This window comes from Canis lupus, chromosome 5 (genome assembly GCF_048164855.1).
Source record: "Canis lupus baileyi chromosome 5, mCanLup2.hap1, whole genome shotgun sequence".
Lineage (NCBI taxonomy): Eukaryota > Metazoa > Chordata > Mammalia > Carnivora > Canidae > Canis > Canis lupus.
The window spans coordinates 72,110,708-72,137,308 of record NC_132842.1 but is presented as its reverse complement, the minus strand read 5'-3'; the positions used below and the strand labels follow the sequence as shown (position 1 = coordinate 72,137,308).

The 26,601-nt window shown below is 40.9% G+C and overlaps 1 protein-coding gene across 1 annotated transcript; it reads right to left on the bottom strand.

Moving 5' to 3' along the window:
• SRSF4 (serine and arginine rich splicing factor 4) lies at nt 1-26,599 on the bottom strand. The gene is made up of 6 exons (XM_072827451.1): nt 26,403-26,599; nt 9,752-9,894; nt 8,737-8,849; nt 4,984-5,198; nt 1,724-1,813; nt 1-1,495 (listed from the first exon to the last, which is right to left on the bottom strand). Exons 1-6 carry the CDS (start codon nt 26,507-26,509, stop codon nt 667-669), a joined length of 1,497 nt encoding a protein of 498 aa, XP_072683552.1. The 5' UTR covers nt 26,510-26,599; the 3' UTR covers nt 1-666.
• Nucleotides 26,600-26,601: the final 2 nt, after the last annotated feature.

The window sequence follows — 26,601 nt, the reverse complement described above, 5'->3', positions numbered from 1 at the left end:
TTTTGTCAAGCAAAAATAGTCTTTATTCAAATTTAATGGAAACAGGGGTCACTATACTTTGCAAGACGGGGAAAAATAAAATTAAAAAAAATTCTTTTCTTTTCTTTTTTAATATAAAACAATATAATCACAATACCAGAATATGGAACTCTACAGTTTATTTCCTATGGGTTACTGCAGGTATCAATTTTCCTCGACTGTGCTATTCACAACTTTGTTAAGTCCAAAAGTATGAAACCAAAGTGGTAGGAAACTTAAGACTTCGCACTTTCACTAAATGGCAAACATCAAAGGGCATCAATTCGAGGGCAAACATGGCTGAACTCACCGTACCTACCTATGTCAGCATTCCAGCCTGAAAGCCGTCCAGGTACTGAGCTCCCTGTAGGAAAGGCCAGGCGGAGGGCCGCGGCGGTTTGGATATTCTACTGTGGGCCAGGAGTAGAGGGGGTTTTCAAAGAGAAGATTGTTTTCAGTCGAGCAGGAAGGCCTGGCGCCAGGAGGCTTTACGGAGAGGAAGCACTTAGATTTAACAATTGTAGACACACCATTAGGGGAGTTAAAAATGTACAGCAGTGACATATGTTCTACTTGGATCACTTGTGCTACGGCTACCAAACATGTACAAAAGACTTCTCGGGGAGTTCCAGCTGTGGTTGTAGCCAGTTAGGACCTCGAGTGGGACCTGGATCTAGACCGAGACGGCGATCTGGAGGCAGACCTGGATCTGGACTTGGACCGAGACCGGGTTTTTGAAGCAGACTTTGATCTGGAGCGTGATTCTGACGGAGGGTTGGGTTTGGATTTGGAATTGGACCTTGACCTGGACCGGGTCTCCTGATGGGTGCCGGCATCCGCACTCTCCCCTCGGCCTTCCCTCTGGCTGGGCTCGGCCTTGGCATGCTCACGCTCCTTGGAGGCGGAGCGGGACCGTGACCTGGACTGCGAGCGCTCGGCGTCCTCCTTCTTCTTTTTCTTGCTGCTGCCCGACTTGCTGTCTCGTTTGCCGCCCCGCTTTCTGCTCCTCTCACTCTTGCTGCGGCTGCGACTGCGGCTGCGGCTACGGCTCTCTTCCCTGCTTCTCTTCCTTCCCTTCCGCTTGTCTTTGCTGCGGCTGCGACTGCGGCTGCCTCCTTTGCTACGGCTGCGGCTGCGGCTCTTGTGCGGACCCTTCTCCTGGCTCCGGCTCTTTTCCTTGCTTCTGCTCCTGCTCACGCTCGCTCGCTTCTCCTCCACTCGCCTCTCCTGACTCCTGCTTCGACTTTTGCTCTTGCTTTTATGCCGACTAGGACTCCGGCTCTTGGATTTGCCAGTGTTGTCGCTATTCTGGATCTTCTCTTCAGCTTGGTCCTTGCTCTTGCTGCGGCGCTTGTCGGCGCTGCGGCTGCGGCTGCGGCTCTTGTCATCCTTGCTGGGGCTGCGGCTCTTCTCCTTCTTGCTGCGGCTGCGGCTCTGGCTGCGGCTGCGGCTCTTGCTCCGGGAGTGGGAGCCTGACCTGAGGAGACATGGGCACTGGGGTCATGCACGGCCTCGCACCACAGAAGAGGCCAGAAGACTGGAGGGAAATACGTGGCTGGTACTGGCCCCAGACGGCTTTCGACACCCTGATCCCAATCCAAAAAACCTGGGATGAGGGAAGACTGGTAACATGATTAAAACCAAAGCAGGACACGGTACAGGTATGCTCTGCGGACCTTCTGTCCTTACACCAAGGCAGACCCACCTGGACCGAGATCTGCTCTTAGAATGGCTGCTTTTGCTGCTGCCACTTCGGCTTCTGCTCTTCCGAGAATGTCTGCTCCGGGAACGAGACCTAAGGAGAGACAGGACTGTTTAATACTTGCTGACAAAAAGGCTAGATGAATAGTAAGAGATTTTTCAACTGAAAAATCCGTCTGGCACTGGCTGTGTCCAGGCTCCAAGTTGAAAGAGAGTCCTCTCTGGTGTTCTAGGTCCAAGGTTCCAGGACCTGCAATGTGCTACCGGTAGGGCTTCCCTGTAACTCAGCCCCTCCAATCTGAACCCACTTCCCCCCGCCCAGACCCACTCTTTGTGCTGGGTTCCTTCCTTCTTTCCACCTACTACTTCTGCTACTGTTATTTACCCAGTTCCCCATACCAGAAACCTTAGCCACTCTAGACTCTTTTCTCTCCCCATTTCTTCTTATATCTGATGAGCCTGCCTCTTTATCGCCAGTTCCCCATCTCTGCTGCTGCCCCTGACCAAGCCACCACCATCTCTTTTGGTTCTTCACAGACTCCTTACTAGCCTTGTGAACACTTTTTGCTCCTTACCTACTGATTCACTGTGACCAGAGAGCTGTTTTATAAACACACCCAAGCTTTAAAAAAAAAATCTTTAAAAGGCCGAGACTGTGAACTCTACTTATTTCCTACCACAGTAACCAGGGCTCCTGAGGAAACAACTGAGTCCAAGAGTAGGGCAGGGAATGCACAAGATGGGCCTAGAACATCTCATCAGGGCAGAGAGGGTGAAATGCTCTAAGACAGCCAGGCGCCACCACCTATGAGAGGACTTTCACTGAAAACATTTAACCTGTATCTCAATCTAGACCTAACTTTCAGTTTTAGGGAAGCAGGGGAATAAAGCACAAGTTCAACGATGCCAAGAGAGAACAGATAAATTCAGAATGTGGGATACTACTAAAAAAAGAAAAAAAAGAAAAAAAGTCAATGTTGTTGGAGGGGGAAAGGAAAATGGGGCTGCTTCAGACCAAAGAGACCTCTTGCAATGCAAGGCTGGCATGGATCCTGGTCAGGAAAAAATGAAAGACCTCCATGGAATCACTGGAGAAATCTGAAAATGGCCTGAACAGATGACTTTATGGAATCACTATTGAGATTCTTAGGTAAGAAAACCTAAGTGTGGTCATCCTTATCCAGAGACAGATGCTCAAGTATTCAGGGTGAAGCATGAAGTCTTCGACTTCCCTTAAAATGCTACAGCAAAGTAAATGTACAGGGTGTGTGCATAAGTATACACAGAGACAGGGACAGAAGGTGGCAAAATGCTAACAACTGAAGCTAGAAGAAGGGTCTACAGGTGTTCATGAACCATTCTTTCAACTTTTATGTTCGAAAATGACTGAAATAAAAAATTTGAGAAAATATTTAGTGAAGCATATTCATATGAAAACAAAACCAAACCAAGATACCGAAGACTCAGGAGATAACTTTAAGGGCTCTCAAGGACCAAAGAAAGAACAATCTGAGCATAAAAAATTCAGACCGCAGTGCATGTAATGTTAAATACACATAAACATCTGTGAATTCATTCAAAATGATAATAATACTAAACGACCATTTTCATCATTGCCTTGGGGGGAACCCTATGGCACATTTAAAGTTCTAAAAGTTGGTAGATAAAGGTGTCAAACTTTTATTTTGCATTTCCTATAAAAATTTGAGAGCAACAAGTGGAAATCATCATTGATAGAATTGCAGCCTTTAAAGGCAAAAAGAATGAGGAAGTTAGAAAGTCATCACTTGGCAGCAATGACTGGATGGTCGTAGGGAGTGAGAATCAACAGACGCTAAGACTATCAGGTGGACTGGCTTAGGTTCACAATCCCGGATACACTGATGCATGCTCACCCCCATCATTTGCAGTGGGACATCCAGACACCACATGAGTGATGCAATAGGAAGTATACAGTACTACTTATGAAGTACACCTGCTAAAGCATTGGTCTTACTATAAGTGCCTCAAGATCTAACTATGAGTTTATATGGAAGGTACTATAAAGGAACATGATAAATATCACAAGAGGCAATCAGAAAAATCTCCACTATGAGAGAATCTTCACAGCAGACAACTGTTTCTTCAACTAAATGCATGGAAAACAAAAAGAGGACAAAGGAGGATGTACCAGTGATTAAAAAAAAAAATCAAGAGACACGCCATCTAATGGCAATGTGCAGACCTACTTGGGATCCTAATATGAACAAATCAACTGCAAAAATACATGAGACAACTGCGGAAATGTGAACACAAATTTGCTAGCTGTAATATGGCATCATGATTTTGGATTTTAATAAGAGGCACACACTGAAAGAATTACAGGTAAAATGACAGGATGCTCAGACTTGCCTTAAAATGAGGCAGTGGGAGGGGTGGGGAGACAAGACTCGCAAAATAACAAGACAGCTGGATGGGTGACAGGCCTAAGGGATTTGGGGTCATTAAACTATGTCCTCCAAAATACTTTATGTATTTGACATTTTCCTTAAAAAATTAAAAAACAAAGCCAAACCTGAAACCTTAGAAATCTCTACTGACTTTCCACTGCTCTTAAATCCTTGCTCTGGCCCGTGGCTCAGCAGAATCTGGACCTTCTCTGTCTCATCTCAAGCCACTCTCCTCCTGCCACGCTCAGCTGGAAGGGCACTTATCCCCTCTCTGCCAGCCACCTCCAACTCCTCCTTTAGAGCTCAGTGCCTAGGACATGTCCTTAGAGAAGCCTCTGCCAGTTCTCCACACTAGTGCTATGTATATTTCCTTTGACATACACTTATCACAACGGTCATTATTTGCTCAATGCCCATTTTCTCCATGAGGCTGTTTCATGAGGGCACAGACAGTATTTATCTCATTCACAAGTGTCTGGCCTAGTGCAGAGCAGCTGCTGAATAAGAAAGTCTCCACTCTTAAGTAGTGGAGTGTTTGGGAAAGTAGCCAAGGGACTAGTGGTCCTGTTTGTCTCCAATAAGAGTAATAGCTGGGGTACCAAAGAAAGAAAGTGAAAAGAGGTCACATATCTCTCTCAGAGAAAAAAACTTCAATTTGTACTCATGATATAAGAATTCAAGAGTTTTACAAATAAATGTTCAGCTCAAAGTTCGGAGTTACTGAACCAGACAGACCATGTACTAAGAATTCAAGAGGAAAATGGAAATGGATTATCCAGCTATGCACTCAAAAATGAATTTACAGCAAACACTGACACACAGACACTAGCAGTACCTTGAGTGGCTCCGGCTCCTGGAATAGGACCGGCGTCGGCGAGAACCGGGCTTGTCTTCAACTAATCTGATTTTTCTGCCATTGACTTCGGTTCCATCTAACTTTTCCAAAGCTCTTTTCATATCAGAATAAGACACAAATTCAATCACCCCTTCATTTTTGCGTCCCTTGTGAGCATCTGCATAGGTCACTTCTCCCGCCTGACGCATATAATCCTTAAAAAAAAAAAAAAAATCACTCAACAGATTAGGATACATTTTGTTAGAATGTAATGCAATTATCATGATGAAAGTTTTCCCTTTCCTTTGGGAAGAAAAATTAGTTTTCTTCAGGATGAAATTTACTCTTTAAAATATTTCCATCTACATACCACCCACTTACTAAGGTTTATTTTTTAAAGCATCAGGTGAGTAGTAGAGACGCTATTCCCTTAAATAGTTATGAATATGAAAAATTTTAACTATCATCTTCTAAATTTTACAGTGGCAAGTTTTTTTGTTTACAGCAGTTTTAGACACTCATGTTACCACATGAATAAAAGTAAAAGTTAGAGATCTTTTACAGTTCATTATAAATCCTTGTTTGAAAACATGTATAAATATTGACAAATATCTAAGGATAACATATATAAAAAAATCCATAAAGGGACTACAAGATTAGCACCTGAGTTTTATTTAAAATTGCTAGTAGGGGCATCTGGCTGGCTCATTTGGTGGAGCATGTGACTCTTGATCTCAGGGTGTGAGTTTGAGCCCCACGTTGGGTGCAGAGATTACTTAAATAAAACTTAAGAAAATAAAATAAAATTACTGCTATATCATTTCTTCAAAACAAAGAGAATGGCAACAAAACAGTACTGTGAAGTTCTGGCTTCAAAGGTTCCATGACTACGCATGTCCCTTCACACTGTAAGCCTCTATGCTCATTCTCTTTGAGGAGTTAATATAATCCAGTGAGAGAATACAATTAACTGCTAGATAAACACTAAAGTGACATATGAGAGGCACTTGGCTGGCTCCATTGGAAGAGCACTGACTCTTGATTTTGGGGTTGTGAGTTTGAGTCCCATCTGGGATGTAGATTAATAAATAAAAAACCAAACCAAAAAATAAAAAAACTAAAAAAAAAAAAAAAAAAAAAAAAAAAAAAGTGGGAGTGCCTGGGTGGTTCAGTTGGTTAAGTGCTGGACTCTTGATTTCACCTCAGGTCATGATCTCAGGGTTGTGATATCGAGCCCTAATGTCAGGCTCCACATTCAGCTGGGAGGTTGCCTGAAATTCTCTCTCCCTCTCCTTCTGCCTGTTGCCCTGCTCACTCTCTCTCTCAAGTAAATAAGTAAATCTTAACAGTGATGTATAAATAAGATGAGCTCAGATTAGTGTTCGAAAACACCATGAAATTAAGGTAAATTTAAAACTTAAGGCTTTATGGCTAATTTTCCCATATTTCTTTGTGTGTGGTATATACTTAATAAACATTTGTGGAATGTATAAATATTGAACCAGAATTTATTTTTGTTATTGGTTTCTTCTCTGTATTTTACAAAGTTATAAACACTGAACACATGCCATTCAATACCTTCTTTGCTCACTGCATCATAAAATGTTTACATGTCTTAACATACACCTTCATAACTAGTGTGCCCAATACTATTTCTGAGGATGTCTCAATTGTTGGGAATTTCAGATTAAATAGTCTCTTGCTGTTACTCATAATCCAGCAAGGGACATCTTTGCGGAAAATCCCTTCAACTGAATTATTTGGAGTGAGGTTCTGGGTAAAAAACAGGGCGTCTATATCATTTATCACCTGAATTTGGACACCTCTGAGGTGGAACAAGGATGCTATTAAGTTATGCCAAGACCGAGACACTGTCTTGGACAGGTTGAGATATAAGTTAACTCTAGTAAAAGGGTTTGAAGAATGTCACTACTTTTGTTTTCTATTTCCAAATTACTAATAACAGGAGCTAACTATTAAATGTTTATTGTATGGACAGGCATGATTTAATTGAAGTCCTAACATGAGATAGATACAATTATTTCCTTCATTTTGCAGAACAGAAAAGGAGATTATACTGACTTCAAGGAGCTGGAATTCAGAACCTGAAATAATACTATCAACTCCACACGACAGGTCAAAGTACCAATTCTCAATGCCTCTGGAGGTACACTACTGTTTAAATTTCATCTCGACAACATCATCATTGGATGCAATTTTATACATTTTAAAAACAATAGCCTTTAAATTTATTTTTGCATTTCCTCAATTAACAGCTAGGATTAATTGTGCTAGGAATTGTTCTTGGGTTTTTAATATTGAATTGCATTCAATTCTCACAATAACTTTGAGTAAAAATGAATATGGATCCCATTATTTTAGTTGAAAAATATGAGGCACAAGAGGAAAGTAACTTGCTCAAGTAAAATAACTGCTAGGTGGCAGACCTGGGATTCATTCCAGATAGGTGGGCTCCAGAACCCTGTTCTCAGGTCTGCTTTGACTTACAAGGAAATCTGCTCTATTACTCTCTTTCCCAAAGAGTGAAACTACCAAAGGTACAGAAGTACAAAACCAACTGAAGACACTGGCTAAGCTCCATTTTAACCAAAAGTCTGAAAGCCTTTCCCAGTTTCTACCCCAACCATTCAACTTTTAACTCTCAGAAACACTGGAGCCACTTCTCCAGTGAGCACAGGCCTGCCAGTAGACATTCCATGAGGGCCTCCTCCACTGCTGCCAACCAGCACAACTTGCTGGAAGAAACACCAGCTTAGGTCCTAGTCCTGGTTCTTGTGCTAAGACCTTTGTGTGTGTGAACCTTTTCTGGATCTCATCTTTGTTATCTGAAGACTGTTGGGGACAAATTTAAAAAGGGGAGAAAAGGATATGATATTGCTTTGCCTAGTTAAAAATTACATGAATGTAAGATTCCTAACTACTTTATGCCGAACCTAAACATACTCACTCGTTTTGCTAGAGAGGACCTGTTTAATGATGGACTAAAAGTGAGAAGTGAGAGGGGGAAAAGGGTGACTGTCCTTCTACCATCCAGGTTAAGATACTACTCAAGTCTTTCTTCCCTGAACTTAAGAACACTGTTGTCAAAAAACAGGCTGGGATCAGTGCACTAGATGGTCAACACAGCTAGTAGACCTCAATCTTTGACCTTTGAACATTCCATGGAAAAAAACCCCAAAACACCTTATCAAAGAACATGATTTTATATAGTCCTTTTTACCAAAGAAGAGCTACACTGGAAGCTGACACAAACCTACATACTACAGCTGACACAAACCACCTGCAATTGGTGGTTGCAGCCTTTTCTTTTGTTGGTGAGAAACTACAATACCCTCTGCACAGAAGAAAATTTCATTTAACATACATTGTCTTTACAGTGATGGTCCCCTAATGTATAGTAACAGTGAGATTCTGATATCTTTTGTATTCCTATAGAAACTCTAAAAAAAAATTTTTTTTTTTTTTTTTACTTTTAAAAAAGACTATTTTTAAGCAATCTCTGCACCCAACATAGGGCTTGAATCTATAACCCTGAGGTCAAGAGTTGCAGGCTCGACCAACTGAGCCTGCCAGGAGCCCCTGGAACCTTTAAGAGAATTTCCACACATTGGGAAAGTTTTCAAACATAGAATACCATTACATTCTGTGTTTGCCTGGGCCTACATAGAATTACCTCCTTCCCAAGGTCAACAACTGCCTGACCTTATCCCACAAGGTTAAGGAGGCCCAAACCTTTAGGTCTTGCCAGCTGCACCGACTTGACAAGTTCTCCACAATAAGTCTGTATTCTGTGCGGGTAGGAGGGCCATATTTATCTCGGCCACTTCTTCTATAACCATATCCACCTTTGGAAGGTTCAAATAGATAACATTACTTCAGTGGAGGAAAAGGAAAAAGTGACACAGCACATACTCCCCTTAAGTTTACCACTTACCCCCACCCCACACAGCACAGATATTTTAGTTCTAGCCCCGCCCCTTAATTCTAAACTAGATTTCTTTTTTAAAAAAGCAATCAACTAAACATGAAATTTAATTTAATTTACGAAGTGGTAAGTATATATATATTCATTAATATTATATTTAAAATTAACATGCATAAATTAAAACTATTAACAATTTAACAATTTAGAAATAAGTAACCAAATTACTAAATCAGTTACTGGTGTTACTCACAGTGATTAAAGTTTTTGTGAATATTTTATACGAAAAAAAGATTTTCAGGCACCTATTTCAGTTTAATCTCATCTGTGTCTAACCCTTGGGATCCTCACCACCCAGGTCTAATGGGGAAAGGTTGCGGTCGTCACATGGCTTCCTGTTTTGGTCAGCCAAGGGCCACAATGGTTCAAAGAGCCACGCATGGAAAGGTAACCCAAGGTCAGCAAATGGAACAGGCAGTCATCTTAGCCTCAAAGGATTCTTTTAATTAAAACATTGAGGTCTTTGTTAAATCTATGTTAAACAATTGCATTACAGAGAAAAAAAAACAACAACACAAACACACATCATTAAACATATTTATAAAGTATTAAAACAAGAACTTTATGTCATTAATTAAATTAAAATTAAACAGTATCAAAGATGTTTATTTGCAATTTTACATTTAAAAAGATACATAATTTATAAAACAAATAGCTTAAATAGCAATACATTTCAGTATAATATTAATTAATTACTTAAAAAAATTAACATTTAACAACAAAGGCATGTATGTCATTGATACAAATGCCCTTTTAAATGCTTACTGCGTCCAGAACCGTAACTGCCATCTCGACGTGGGCCGCGGGCATGCTCAACAATTACTCGCTCACCACAAAGGTCTTTGCCATTTAGTTCATAAACAGCATCATCTGCATCACGCAGATCATCAAACTCCACAAACCCATATCTAGAAGAGAGCAAACAAAATCCTGGTTGGCACCATTTTGACATCCAGTTTCACTACCATTAAAGAGAAAGCAATGAGGGTCATGCTTAGCAAAGGTTAGGTGGGTTTTGCAAACTAAGGATTGGCTTTCTCTTCCCTTTGGCTGAAACCACTTTGCTTTGTGCCAACAGGCACTGCAAGAGGATAGGGAGACTTCTCAAGGTAGAACGTATTTCTAGTAGGTGGCTGGCTAAATACACGGAGACCATTTCTTTTGTTCCTCAAGTAGCTGGTGGCAACTGCAGACACCTTCAGAGGGATACTTGGTATGAAGGATCAAAATATGTAACTCTGTAACACTGAGTATTTGCCCTCTCAAATCACATAAAAACTCATCTTTTTTTTTAGCTTTAGCCCAAAATTAGAGCTTAGAGAACAACTAGACTTATATCTAGGTACCGTGTCTTAACTGTTAAGTCATGTCTGGAATAACATACCAAGTAAAAAACTCACAGTACCTCAAATCTCAGTGAAAGGAAAAAAAAAAAAAAACTTCTACCTAAACAAATGAATCACAACTGAATTAACTGTTCTAGAAATTATCAGTGGAAAAAAAATCAGATCTGTTCACTTCCTCGTGGTTTTGCAAATTCATTTCCTGAAAGTTTTAGGTAGGCTGGAATTCTCTAATATTTGTATGTGACTTTGCAAGCTTCTCTACACAGTATTGCTAGGAATATTCCAACAAAGAGGTCTGCTGGTTTAACACATACCCAAAAGAAAGCATCTCCCTCCAATTCCTATTAACACCTGTTAAAGAACACAACTTATAAAACTAAACAGCAAAATGTGTAAGGTATTTGTAAGTAAGGTTAAACAAATGGTCTGACAACACAGCTGTGCAGTCTAGCTCTGTGACCACTGCCTATACTTCAAAACCATCTTAATGATCACACCTGATCACAAAGGAAAGTTAAGCTGTGTACACAGGCAAACACTGACCAGTGTTCTGCTGTGTCTTAACATTCTGGAACTAACAGCATGTTACAAGGCCTGCCAGGAGTTCATCCAGTCTGATCGGAATGATTCCAGTTTCCTTAGCACGTAATGGTGCACTCAGCAACATGTTAAGTGAGAGGAACTCGGAATTGCAGGATTTTCCCTTTACTGAAGAGTCCTTTCGAACCAGTCTCCAGAGGTGACAGTGTATGGCTGACAACTTTGGAGGGTTCTTCACGCTGAAATGTCTATGAGTGGCATTCAAACTTCAAGTCAATGAATCTTAACTCCATTTAAAAAGGAAAAAAAAAAAAAAAAAAGGAACACAGACACATCCGGTTGGTCATGGGAAATGTTTTGGAAATGTTCTGCAGTAACACAATTCAGAAGCAACCTGGCTTAATTTGTGGGCTGTAAAGTCTAATACATGGTTTGATGCTTCCAGAAGGCTGAACTGCTGTGCAGGGTAGTAAGACTGATTCTGAACACGATGTCATATTTGACAAAGCAAGTGAAGCTTCTCCCAATCATTGACTTACTATGTTAAAAAGTGCTTTACAGTCACTGAAAATCTATCATTGATAATATACTGCAGCTGCTTTTTCCTTTCCTGAGCAGAGCGAGATAGCAGGAAAGCTATACTATCATTTTCAGAGACAAAATTAAAAAAAAAAGTCAAATCTACTTTCTTAGGTTTATTTCTTGACAGATCATAAAATACTCTCATGCCCCCAAAAGTACCTTCCTTAATTTAGTTGTCAAGACTGGTCATAGGTCTGCTTTGCCCACAGCATCACTGCTCTTGGCATCATATGGGCAAGAGCCTGATGTCAAGTAAAGAGCAATGAGAGAAAACATTCACCCTGGGTGTGATGAAATGGCCCCATGCCCCTCTAAGAGTGGCATGCTGGTGTGGCCCCATTTGCTGACCCTGACTCATCTAACGTGCTGTCAGAAGGACAACACTGACTTCCAAAGACTGAACAAATCATAGATATACCCCAACGATTTTCTTCAAAATAATCAGGGTTTACAACTATTTGAGGGTCAGAGAATGCAAGACCCTAAGCTCTGCCAATCGTCTGAAATTGTAAGCCCAGCTTCTGTTACTAATAGGTGATGCTTCTGTCAGATCTATGTGGTAATGCATTCTCCCCGACTCAAAGATTACCCTGTGTATGCTCACTCTGTTCCAAGGCTTACATGCAGAATCCATTCTGACCTTGGAAGGAAAGTAATGACAATCTGTTAAATGGAGACACAATTATCTAAAAACAAAACAATTAATGCTCAGACCAAGCTTTCTTACAGCTGAGGCTGACTAGAATTCTTCCCGGAGAGGAAAATAACCCTTACAGTCAGTCCTTCCTTAATACTTACTTCTAAAGAGCTACCTTGAGATCAAATTTGCTTTACAGGAAAAAAAAAATTGGCTACTCTGTGAAAAGCCACAAGCTCTATTTGGGAAACTGTATTTTAATTATTTTTTTTTAGTAAACTCTATGCCCAATGTGGGGCTCGAAATCATGACCTTGAGATCAAGAGTGGCATACTCCACTGAATGAGCAAGCTGAGGACCCCTATTTGGGAAATTTTTATGTTAAAGTCCAGTCCAAGGATCAAATCAGGCACGTGATTGTCATCTCTCTTGACCACAGGCAATGGTAGGTGGGTTTGGAAGATCAAACCAAATATCCTCTTGTATCACAAACCATACCTGATAGGGACTCCTGTCCTGAGAGCAGTGTAAAGACCAGATCAGTGTGGTTGCTTCTACCACATTACTGTTTATTTAGATCTGCTTTACTAAACAATGCTTTTGTTTTATTCAAAAGGCAGTGAGTGGGTTCCCCAAATTAGGCAGGAAGACTACATAGTAACAATAAGGTATTACTTAATGTTTATGAAGTAATCTTTATATACTACACAATGTTATCTTATGTTTACAATACCCAAGAGCCAGGAACTACTATCCCCATTTTACAGATGAGGAAACTGAAACACAGTGTTAAGTAACTTGCATGATAAAACAGCAGAGCTGGCATTAAAACTCTGTAGTACGACTCCAGAAGGCAAACTCCTAACTAGTAAGACTGGAGCAGTTAAGAACTGGCCTGGGTTCTAGTCCTGGTTATGCTATCAAGCAACTATGACAAGCAGATTTAAATCATCTTATTTTCCTAGGCCTTGGTTTATCCATGAAATAAAGGAGCTATACTACATATCTTTAAAGTTTTTCCTAACATCAAAAATATGATAGGTAAATGTTGAAATGGGAGAATTTAAATATGGTAGCATCAGAGGAACACCACATGACATATGGACAGGATAAATTTAGTTTTTATCATCTAAAGTACCTTTTAAAACTACTGTATGGGTCCCAATTTTAGTTTTAAATGTTAACTGTTTCTGAATGAAATTTAGTGCCTTCAATAAAATAATGCTCTCCTTGGTAACTAACATCAGAGGGTCTTTCTAGATTGATCTTAACATCCCTTTGTGCTTTGCAGTAAATACATGAAACTAAAATCCCGAAAAGTAATCTCCTTTGAACTCTTTGTCAAAATAAGGAGGGATATAAAATACATGCATGTATGCATACACACTATGTATTGGCATGTGTGTATATATGCATACACATCTCTGGTGTGACCTGTGAATAAGCTTCACAAACACAACAGATTTCTTTCTAGCTACAGACACCCTTCTTCTACTGTTAAAACCCACCATCTTTCAGTAATTCCAGTATAAGAATAAAGAAGATGAAGGAATTCAGGAGAATGAATCTAAGACAAATATAAAATTCCCTCAATAGCAGGGCTTGGTAAAAATAAAACAAAAACCTCCCGATTTGCCTCTTCTTGCTTTTTTTACTCCTAGATGTCATGTCTTTTGCCCCTGTCCCATGCCTATGCCAAAGGACAAACAGCATGGCCTATTATGTGTACATAATTCTTTTTTTTTTTTTAAGATTTTATTTATTTATTCCTGATAGTCACACAGAGAGAGAGAGAGAGAGAGAGGCAGAGACATAGGCAGAGGGAGAAGCAGGCTCCATGCACCAGGAGCCCGATGTGGAATTTGATCCTGGGTCTCCAGGATCGCGCCCTGGGCCAAAGGCAGGCGCTAAACCGCTGCGCCACCCAGGGATCCCCATGTACACAATTTTTCAATTAAAAGAAAAATTTCTTTCTTCAACATTTCTCTGCTACTGCCTTTCCCCTAACTCTTTTCCTCTGGGTAACATTTTATCCTGACAGATTTAGCCAAAAAACAAACAAAACAGGAGGGGAGGGCCTGTTATTTCCTCCTTAAAAAAGTGGGGACTGTGATTCTTACCAAGTACAGACAGGTATCTGGACACCACAGACAAAGCCACACGAATTATGCGGGCTGCTCTAGACTTTAGTCCAAGCTCCTACCCCTGCCAGTGCTCTGGTGTCCCTCATTCAACAGTTGCCGTACTGCTCAGGCTGTCAGTCACAACTCTGAAATGCTGGAACTGGAATGACATGGTTTTGAAACTACTCTAAGACTTCCATTTTTAGAAATGTTAATCATACTTTTTCACCCAAGAATTATCTTTTTTTTTTTTTTTTTTTTTTTTCACCCAAGAATTATCATCTGGGCCTGTACTGTTGCTGAATGGGCTTTCCCTGATCCTAATAATCTCCATCGATGGTCCCAAATACCACTCTGCATGTCCTATTTACTGAAGAGGATGTGTCACTTATCCCACCTCTTTGGGAACGACTTAGGGTCATTTCTGTTTTCCAAACATCGTCACTGAAGAGGGAGACTGGAGAAAAGTCCCTTCCAAAAACTGATAAGCGTGACTTGCTCTGGAGGTATGCTGACCAAGCTAACCGGACAGGGCATGACTAAGGGGGTGCTCGACACTGGATAACCAATGGGGAATGGACATGAGGAGCAAGGGAAAGCAAGCCTCCATGCGTGTGCCTGCGATCACCCACCAACACTGCTTACCGAGGGGCATGCCTTGGTTGTTCTCTCTATAAGAAAAATTTGCCCCTTTCCACAGTAGATCTCTGCTCACCTTTGTCCTACAACTGTGCCACATGCTTTTCTTTGTATGTGGACATGACAGTCCTCAGCCAACCATCAGCAGGATGTGAGTTTTGTTTTCCCAATGTGGTGAGTCATTCCCACATTCACTCATTTTCCTTGTAAGAACCGAACCTCTCCATGGCTGGTCAGGATTAGGGATGTTGCTGTAGCCAAGGAAAAATTTTGATCTGTTGAAGTTAACCCATGGGGTGGCTTGAACCCTAAAACTAGGGTCAATAGCACTGTTCTTTAACGGCAGAGCCCTTAAATCTACCCTGAAAGAAATGGCATTCAGTGAACAGGAATCAAACAGCTTTCTTTCAAAGTACTTAGTGTTGGTCCTACGCTTCGGTCAACATGGTCCTATGAGGTGAAAAAAGTTAGGGCACATTGACAGGGTAGTAATAACAGCAGTAATCCCTGCTGTCTGCATAAAGTGCTTGGAAAACTGCAGAAAACCACTTCTGCAACTGTTCTCTACTGCTCAGGTGAGGCCAGCTCAGAGAAAAGCCTGCAAATGAGAACGGTCACTGCCCCAGTTCCAGAGGTTTGCAACATTCCAGGGGAGCAGTGGTTAGGCCCTCAAAGCAGAATTAATCAGTGTCACATTCACTGCTCTGGGTCACTGAATATGGTTGCAATTTGACTTTTCCGTCACTGAGGGTTGTTTATGACCCACAAATGGGAGTTCCTACCACATGAAGTAGGTTCCTGAGATCCTTTCCTATCCTGAGACAGGTAGGAGGCTGCTCTGGGCATTCTGGCCTCCCTTTCTTTAGCCTCAGAGGAGGGATGGCCATCAAGGCCGCCCGGAGAAGGTGGATGACTTACCCGTGCTCACTGAGTGGCAGAGCTGGGGTGCGACTTCAAGGCTCACCAGTACCCAGTCTGGGGCTCTTTTCACGTCGGCAAACTGGCAGTTCCCGCACACCAAGGGCTCTCTGATTAGAGCTAGTGTGGATTCCTGGTCTGTAAGCGCTGGCCACAGCTCAGTCTGCACTTGATCTTTCCCCACCTTCAAAGAAGAAAACCTACCTCATGATATCTCTTGCTTGGAGCCCCTGACCACTAATCTCCCAGCACTCGGCATCACCCCTGACGACTCCTCTCTGGCTGACTGTTCAGCCTGTTGCCTGGCCCTAGTTCTCTCACCTGCTGGGCCCCCCGAGGCTTCTTCTTCCTGTCTGATTGGTTTACTTATTCCAGGATATGGCTATTCTCACTTAGTAAACTTGTCTCTTTACATGTAGCAGGAAAGCCAGCTCCTAGATCATTCTTTTGCTCAGAGGTCTATAATGACTCCTAAATATCTCTGTTTCAATTGTTTTCCAAACCCGAGTGCCTTGATTACACAAGGTGAAGCAAAAACAATCTTCTTCCATAGACTTGAGAATTCTCTCTTTTATGAAGTCTCACACACTCGCCTGACTAATCATCTGAGTACCTTCTTTAGCTTTGGAACTTCTACTCCATTTTGTGTTTTACATGACAATGTTTCTATGGCCTTTCAAGGCTTTGCTCTTTTTTCTTTGTGTTGATCCTCTCATTTGATTATGTGATCTTTAATAACAAAGACTAATATTTAGTGTGGTGCCTGGCACACGGTAAATAATTTATCCATAATATTCCATTCATTCCTCATATTGTATGTGAAGAATGTACTACTATTAAGATTATTTCAATTTCACAAATAAGAAGGCTGAGGCTTGGAGAGACTAAGCTACTGTTCATTGTCAAGGAACTCATAAGTGGTGTGGCTGGATCTGAACCTAGATCCATCTGACTCCAGGCTCAAGCTCTAAACGACTAGGTTACACTGTCTTTGTAAAGGCAGATGCTTCTTCTCTCCCACAGTCCTGAGTACAACCCTTTTCATTTAACAAATGCTGCTGCTTGACTTGATAATCTAACCTCAGATAAGCCAGGTTATATTCAAGTTTTTTGATAAGTGGGGTAAAGTCTCCAGAGAAAAAAAAGAAATTGATCTTGGGGCAAGGTGAGGCACCTCTAAGCTTGGGGTATGTGACAACCAGGTTACTTTCACTCTTGTCTTTTGGTTCCCATTAGCCAGTGTCAGCCATCTGGTCCTTCCGAAAACATGTGTGGGTTCAGAACATAACAGACTAGAAGAATAGAGGAAAAATAAGATTATTCTGTGCAATCCCCATTCTGGAGGTCCCACAACAACCCCTGGAATCTGTCTTTGGTTTTAAGGCTCAGCAAAAATTAGACCAGCATAGAGATGACAGAGAGTCAGGCCTAGAGGTGGTAGATGTGAATGGATATTGACAAAATTATATATTTAAGAATGCATTTGATTAGTTTTATAAGGAATGGTGACTGGGACCAAAAAATATAAGCATGAATGGTATGGAAAAAAAATGGACCAGAAATCAAAGAATACTATAAGGTTTACAGACTTCCAACTATACCAGGATTATAGCAGCAACTAGAAAAGTACTTTGAAGATGATAGGCATCTAAGATCTGACATAATTTTAATTCCAAACAACTATTAATATGACTACTCCAGCCCACCAGAATCCTTTCCTTCTTCCAACTCCTTTGTAATAATTTTCACAACTCTGAGGTTTACTGTTAGCTCACAGATGAAGACACTAAGACTCAGAGCAGGGAAGAACTTGCCAAGGCTAACCAACACCTGGAATCCTTCCTAGCCTAAAGTCAACACTCATCATCATGAGCTACTGTCTCCCAAATACTAACAGAAAGATGTGGTCCAAAGAGCAGTTTGAGAAATGCAAGCTCTAGAAGCACAGAAAATCAGTTTTATCAAATTATGTGCTGTAGAAGAGAAATGCCCATATGAATATTAGCATCTTATGACAAATACTAAATGGTAAGAAATACCATTTCTGCATCTGATAGGTACTGAGACCAGTAAGTTGTGAACACTTATTCTCTAAGCTACTAGTGGAACCAAACCTATCAAAATTACCACATTTTATAGTTCATCAAAAATTTTCACACCAGTCTAGGAAAACAGAGAAAGGTGACATCATTAAAGGAATGCCAGCCCATCTCTAAAGGAATGTTCACATACTGGGGTGAAGAAAATATTATAGAAACAATCAATATCCTAAATACTAAGCAATAAAAACAAAACTCCTCCAGAACAGGAGGTAGAGAGGAACCTGCATCAAGTTCATATTTAGTCTACTTTATAACTATTCTGTCGGCCTATCTGCCAATTGAAACTGTTTCAAAATGAACGTAAGGTTGCTAAGCCATTTCTCTTTCATTAGGCTGCCACCATATTTCCACCCTATAAAATGGGGCTACTCTCAGAAAGCAGCATACTCCTGAAGTTTGTGGATCACCATTCTAACCGTAACCCCCTGTAACAACAAAATGTATTTCACTGACATTTTAAAGTCAACATGGCTGCTTTCTTCATGGGGGGTAAGAGGCAAACAATCACACCTGTGTGCTTTTCAATTTTCTGACATTTATCAACACTAAGAGGCTATGAAAAGATCCCACAAGAAAAGGGGCCAACTATTCCCTGACAACACACTACAATTCATGAAGACAATCACAGATTTAAAAAATATATGTATTAAAAAAAACCTCTCAAGAGATGAACATTATATTACCAATTTAGAAAAAAAAAAAACCCAAAAACCTCTTGAGACATAAGATAGGAATACTGTATCTGTTACTCATACCTAAATGAAATAAAGGTTTACACTCAACAGACAGCACTACTTGATTCCACACAAAAGCCACAAACAAAACCAGTTCATACTTACCTCTAAAATGGCACTATGAGTGGGTAACAGGTGTTAAAGCCTCTTAGAAGTTATACCTCTGGGACCATCTTGGCTGTTCCCATCTCCCTCATAACCACTCCACAGTCCCTGGGTTGCAGTCAGTTTCTTTTCCTTTTTGGTTAAAGATTCCACTTCCTATGCTATTTCTCGGGGGATGCCCTTCCCTTGAAATCAGTCATTTATTTCATTTAGTATTTTAACAACATTTTCAAATTCTTTTCACATTAATGAATCAATAGCTTCTTTTCATCCACATGAAATAACTTTTCTCAAAGTCAGTGCTTCTGGTCTGTGGTTCCTGACTCCCATGCCTCAGTCTCCTCCTCACCTTTCCATTCCTGAAGGGCGGATTCAGACCTCCCTCCTTTGGTCTCCCCGCTTTTTCTAGGTCTTGGAAGTCTGTTTATGAATGCCCCCCATTCTGGCATCCAGGCCTAAAGATGTGGCTGAGGGACTTGATGGAAGGATAACAAGTGTCCTTTGGGTGCGTCTTCAGGTATCATTTGCAGCTCCGAGACCTCCAGACTTTCATCTCAACACGCAGGAAAGGTCATGTAGGGCATTTCCTCAACATATGGGCATGCAAGTCCAGAGCACAGCCTGATCCTTTGCTTTCAGGTTACTCCAAGACCAGACACCCCTCGCAATAACGGGACAGAGATCACTTAACTGCATGTGCTTGCACAAATCCTACCCCAGTCAGCCGTGACAAAGCTGACACCATCTTACAGGTCTTCAAAGAGTACCCTGAAGGAGTATCACTAGAGTTTTCTTCTGTCTAGAGCCAACATCACAGAAACAACCACTTGCCTCATTGTTGGCAGTAACTTTTTAGCTTGTTGAAGACTGTAGAAAGACTAAATAGACCAAACAGGCTGTGGAACCTAACTACCTTCTCATCCTTGGAGGCAAATGGCAGAACAACAGAACTGAACCATCTGGAATGAAAGAGCCCGAGAGAAGCTGTGACTGCCACTGCTCATGCTGTATCTGGTATGGGAATAAGAAAGGGCTTCAGCTTCCAGAGCTGTCAATAACTCACTCTGTAACCTTGAGCCAGGTACTTAATTAGCCCATGACTTAGTTTCCCCATCAGTACAAACTAGAGACAGCACCTGGTAGTAAAGTGCTTTGGTGTACGCAGTTGAAAAAGAAACCACACAAGTGCATGCTGTTAATACTTTTTTTTTCAAGTTTTGAAATTTCAGTGTTAGCATACAAATTTATAAAGACCATCCCCAATTGTATTCATCTACTCACATACTAGGAGCACCTTTCTTAGAGAAGCTCAAAGTACAACTTTCTGTTTAATACCTGGAAGCATCCAGAAATACTGGGAACCCAAACCACATTTTTATCTAGTCTACATCCTATGCTTATCTTTTAAAAAGGGACAAATACTTCACATGACCCTTTTATTCATATGATACCTCAATGAGGAAGGGAGGAGAAAGACATTAAACTAAGGAACAGGGGTTTAAAATGACTTGGCTGAATAATTACAGACAATGTTTATTCTCATCACAAACTGGGAAACCAGAACCATGGAGTGGAAGTCTCAAGCCAGGGAATTTACGCTAGCAACATTTGGTCAAAATTTCAGTACGGTATTGTCTCTTGGCACTGATTTTTCAAAATGACAGAAATTTAAAAATTACCCAAGTCTTAGGAAGAAAAGTAACACATAAATTTTGGATGTAGGCTAACTTCAAGAGACTGCAATACAAAACCAACTTGGTCACATTTGTCATGGTTATACTACTAATAAAGAATGGTACTCAATCCGTAGCCCTATTTCTCATTATTTCTTACTCATTTAAAAAAAAATTTCTTGGTTAAGACACTTGAGACCACTTGCACCTGTGAAATTAGCAAAGATTTTAAACAACATGTATGCCCGATGCTGGTGAGGCTGTTGTGACAGGAGCCATACACTGTTGGGACAAGAGTAACTGGTACACAGCTTTTCTGAAAATTATTTGGCATTATATGCAATGAGAGCCTTGAAAATGTTCTTTTCCTGCTGTGACACATGAATTTTACTTCACGGAATCTGTCTTAAGGAATGATAAAAATACAAAATTTTATGCATATGATACCCAGCATAGCGTTATTTTAACAAACAGAATTTAGAGATGACCTAAGAGGAATGGTTGGGTAAATCATGATTCAGCCATACAATGATTTTTCTGCAGCCGTTAAAATGATGTAAGATTTTTATGTAACAGCAAAAATACACAAGATAAATTAGGTAGAGAAAGTGGGACATACAACTGCACATAAGACCTTATTTTAAAAGGATTTTAATATTTATTTTCTAATCAAACAGTTCTTTAAAATAAAAAAGTTCCTGAATCTGTTATGCTTGGTAAGCTAAATGGCTGAGCCTTAAAGGCTGCAAGATAATTTCCTCATACACAATTTTAAACATTCTAATTTAAAAATCACAATATTAAAAAATTATGATGAAGGCTATTGGAGAGTTCAGAAAAGCAGGAACTCTTAAACATTACAGGTGAAAATATACCCTTTGCCTAGAGAGTAATGGAAACCAGTAAGTTGAAAAAGCCTTAAAGATGTGTATATACTTTAACTCCAAGAAGTTCACTGAAGAATCTACCCCCAAGATTTTTTAAAGGAAATTTACCACAGTGCTATAAAAGCATAAATTAGCAAAAAACCAAAGACAACTCCAATGTCTTACAACATGGTTTTAATTATGTACATTAGATAACACTGATAGGTGGGAACCCATTAAGAATCAAGTTGTAGAATACTTATTGACAAAGGTAAAGGATCAGGCTCATAGGTAGAAACAAAAGGTTTACAAAACAAGACATACAGTATGACCCCAAGTCTGTAGAAAAGATGGGGAGGCATAAGACGTGCATGGATACATGAAAAAAAGAGTCTCAAAGGGCAGACAGTGTCATATTTGGATGATTTTTTTCTGTCCTCTGTATTTTAAATTTTTAAAAAATACCTACGTAAAAATTTTATAATCAGAAATAAATACATGCTATTTTGGAACATTATAGGAATTAAGAATGGGTCTTTAATTTTAACTACGTGTAAACAAAGTCGTTCAAGAGCTCCTTTAAACAAAACTGTTTTAGGGACGCCTGGGTGGCTCAGCAGTTGAGCGTCTGCCTTCGGCTCAGGGCTTGATCCTAGGTCTGGGATAGAGTCTGCATGAGGCTCCCTGCAGGAAGCCTGCCTCTCCCTCTGTGTCTCTGCCTCTCTCTTTCTCTCATGAATAAATAAATAAAATCTTAAAAAAAAAAAGAAAACACTTTTAATCTCATCTTAGATAATCATAAAATCAAAACCTTGGACAACGAGGATTCAAGTGTCATTATCTTTGAGGGCAGAACTGCCTGTGGACAAAACGTGGTGAGGTCTTCTTAAATAGAGTAATTGCCTTTTGTCATTCCTGGCACTCATTAGTTGTACCATTTTCATAAAAATGATAAAACATTTATCTGCTATTTGTTGGTGGGTGAAGATAATCTCCCATAGTTCAATAATCAGAAACCAATAACCTGGAACACTAAACTAATTATATTTCCGTTATGGCATCTTTTAAAAGAAAAGACAAGAAACTAAATAAGACAAGCTCCCATCAAAGACTCAGAGAAAATCCCCGTGTAGGGTCTGGGGTTGGAAGGGATTCATCTCAATATCTAAAATCTAACAATGCTCTCTATTGATCAGGGACAAAAACAATGATTTGATTCACTGAGCGAGTCTTAACACATTAAAAAAATTTAAGGTACCTTCTACTTGAAGGAATTTTCAAGGAGGGTGAAAACAAACACTTCCTGCTAATATTTAAGTAGTGAACCAATTAAACAAACCAGGACATCCCCTGACAATTCCGGCTATTCACATTTTCACTGTAATATGAAGCACAGGTGTGAAAATACAGCCAAGTTTCTCTGGAGAGTTTTAATTCATGCCGTTAGCCAACTTAAAACAAAACAAAAAACCCTCAATAATTTGGAGGTTTAGCTGTCCAGCTACTAGGCAAGTAAAATAAGCTTAGGGTGTAATAAGTTAAATCTATTAATTAAGATAATGGAAAAAGTAAGATATAAAGATCTAGGTCTGTAACCACAAGATTTTGTGGCAAGAGAAACTACTGTATTAAAAACCTTCTACACTTCACATGAAGTGATTTATTTGTAAAAAAGAAAGCCCACAAAATCCACAAATAATCAAAGGCAGCAAAAGTTACCAGAGTTGGAAGGCTATAGACAGGTACAGCTAATGCTATTGTTTCCTTGACTTCTGATCTCATAGTGGCTCTTGCTGGAGTTAGTGTGGCAGGATCTGAAGCAGTCTATATGGTCCAAGATCTACATCATGTGGTGGTCCCAACTGAACAGCTTTTTAGGAATTCTTTAAAATTAAGGTAACCTAGATTAGAGTTGCCTATAATAATAAAATGGCAGGCAATGAACTACTGCATACACAACTTTTTAAAATGCCAAGAGGACCCATAACATCCTCTCCTGGACACTAAATGAGAGCTCATCTGCTTCCTCATTTGGTGAACTCTCAGTTATACCAGTACATTTTGCCTATCTAATTAATCCCAAACATATCTATGGTCTACTGATGTATCTCAATTCTCCAACTTTGAACTCTTCAGCACTTCATCGAAATTCTATCCATCCAAAATCTGCTTTAGTGCTTCGATTACTAATAACAACCCAAGTATGTTAAAAAAAAAAAAAAAAAAGCTTCTCAAGGAGACCTACGATCCTTAGTGTCCAGCACCATAAGCTTACACGTGTTGCTAAATTATGCCATCTTTTCCTTTTGTATGTACTCTTTCCTTTCAGACTCCTCTGCACTTCTGCAATCTAGTCCAGTCAATTCTTGCTTGAAAGCCATCTATACTATATTGGTTCTTTGCTCAGCACTTTCCTCTGCAGTGATTCCTGAATTCTGCCAGGTGTGCCAGTTTGTCATATCTGACGTGGAATCTCTGAAATAACTTCCCAATTCCTCATTTCAACCTACACTTTCAATCACAGACTTTACACGTATCATGGTTTTGCAGCAGAACTGTTAAGAATAAATAGTTCCCCCAAAGAGACCCAGGAATTTAGGGTTCTGCAAGGATCTGTCCTATCTTGTATCTCACCATTTCCCAGATAGCTCAATTATTCCCTCCAGAGCCTTTGAATTCCTATCCATGATTTTGGTTGCTCAGTGTAAAATCTTACAGTTGAATTTTCTGGCTTATGTCATTCAATTTCTAAATCCTTCATAAGACTCAATCCAAGCTTGATTGCTCATTATTTCTCAAAAGCACTCCTTCTTGGACCACCTCCTCATCACTGGTTATGACATACATTATTCCCAGACACTTTAATCCCCACTCAATTCATTCTTCAAAGCTCATTTCAAACAAATCTCTTCAAACAAATCATTCCAAGTTTTACTTGAGTTAAAAGTGAGAGTAAGCATTTCTTGACTCAAAGTGTACATGTTGTCACTGTCAACAATTTACTCAAGAGCAGAATTGTTTTTTTCTTTCCAACCCACTTAGCACAGTAGCAGGCATCTTGTTGGTGGGTTATCAACATATTGTTCCATTAACTACTCTACCATTAACATCAACATCACTTCCTGCTCACTATCACTTGAGTAACTTTAGAAAACAGACCTCAGGAAGTAAGCTTCATGTTAATCAAACACTGAAGCTGTCTCCTAATGATCACAGTCAAAACCATTTGATTACAGCTACCATTTACAGCTATGAGCCAAACGCCTTACAATTATCTATAATGTTCCTTTTTCTGCAGATGAGAAAAGTTAGTCCTAGAACTAACCTGCCCACAGATAGTAAGTGGTGAAGACAGGATTTGACCTGAGCCTGCCTGGCTTCAAAAACCACACTTTTCCCACAAAAGTTAGTCATCCTGTCAACTTTGTTGTCCTCTGAAGAAAATTGGGAGTTCTCACTTCATCTTTCATATAATGTATCACAGCAACAACAAAAACTTTACCTAGTAAATTCCTCAGGAACTAAAAGCTCTATTGTACCAAATGAGTAATTTCCTAACCCTTTTACTCTAAATTAGCATTCACAGTAAATGGTTTAAAAAAAAAAAAAAGATTTTATTATTATTTTTTTAAACTAACCTCTACACTCAACGTGGGCTCAAACTTAAAACCAGGGTATCAAGAGTTGCATGCTCCACCTACTGAGCCAGCCCGGTGGGTGCCCCGTAATAAACACTTTTATGGAGGACATCTTCCTTAGTAAGACAGTGGTTCTTCCTAACAATCACTTTAAAATGACTTTTAAACCGATCAACAATGTTGAGTATACGGAATCTATCAATTTGTCTCAAATGTGCAACTGCTACTTAGGGGTTTTTCAGAACTTCTCAAGTGTTGGTTGCTACTATTACAATGGAGAGTAACCTGTACCATAGCAAACCTGTTGCAAATGTCTTTCTTTTCTTTTTTTCCGTCTTTCCCAAATAAGCCAAAGAGTTCCTCTAACACTCAAGGTTTAGTACCCCTAAAATGTTCCCTCTATTTTTTAATATTTATATCCAAGTCTTTGAAGTCCTACCTAACGTTTCCTGCCTGGTTCTCATAGTTTTCCCCGTTGAGTACCTTCTCCAAGCCAGACTCCTCGCTTTCCCCTGAAACGTGTAGCCCCCTGCGGGCCCTGCTTTGCCAAAATACATCCAGGGATACAAGTAACGCACCAAAGCCGGGGAGGCAGAAGTTAACAATTTCGAGCTAGGACTCTCCGCCTCATTACCTAGTTGCCGCAGATACTAGCCAGGGTGGTCACGATTCTCTAACAAATTCTACAACAAAGCAAAAATAAAATAAAATAAAATAAAATAAAATAAAATAAAATAAAAAAATAAAAAATAAAAAAAAAGTTTTCTTTTCTTTCTTTTTCTTTGGCAAGTTGCAGAACGGAAACCACAGCATGGAAAACTCTGTACGGAGTTTTAAAGATAACGAATCAAGACTTTAAATTACTCTGGTAGAGGGGCACGGTCGAGGCTTTCAGCACGGCAGGCAAGACGATACTTTCGAAACTGTCACCAGGCTACTTACTCACTCAAACCCGAGACTCCCGCCCAAAAAAAAAAAAAAAAAAAAAGTGTGACACATGCAAGTCAAAGGAAAAAAAAAAAAAGGGCCTCCCTCTAGAGCTCCTGTCCTCGGGAGATGCGTGGTGACCGTCTGATCCGTCAGACTGGGCAAGAGGTGAAAAGGGAGCAGGAAATCCTGTTTGTTTATTCCCAGCAGCCCCGAGGGCGGGAAAGGTCGGTCCCTAACCCGAGGCGAGCCGGGCCCCGGGAGGCAGGCGCCCCGGCGCCCGGAGCCGCGCCCCCCCGCCCCCCCGCCCTCCCGCCCGGCCCCCGGCCCCACTCGCGGGCTCCTTCGCCCCGTCCCACTCGGAGCCTCACCGTCGCTCCCATTATCCCTCCACCACCCCCGCCCGCGCAGGCGCAGTGGGAGCCACGGCCTACCCGCGCCCCCGAGGCGCCGCGACTATGGCGGAGCCGGAGCAGGCCGGCGGCAGCTCCGCGCCGGGCAGGCGTCCGTCTGCAGGCCCCGCGCCCTCCCCACCGCTGCCGGCGCCCCGGCCCCGCCCGGCAGGCCCCTCTCCTGCCCTCCTCACCCGTTCTTCAGATCCACCTCCAGGATCTTCCCGTAGCCCTTAAAGAAGCGCTCCACATCGCGCTCCCGGGCCTGGTAGCTCAGGCGGCCGATGTACACCCGCGGCATCCCGGCAGCGGCGACGGCGGCGGCGGCTTGGCCCGGCCCCAGCCCCCCTTAGGCGGCGGCCGGCGAAGCGAGAGCGCGGCGGCGGCGGCGGC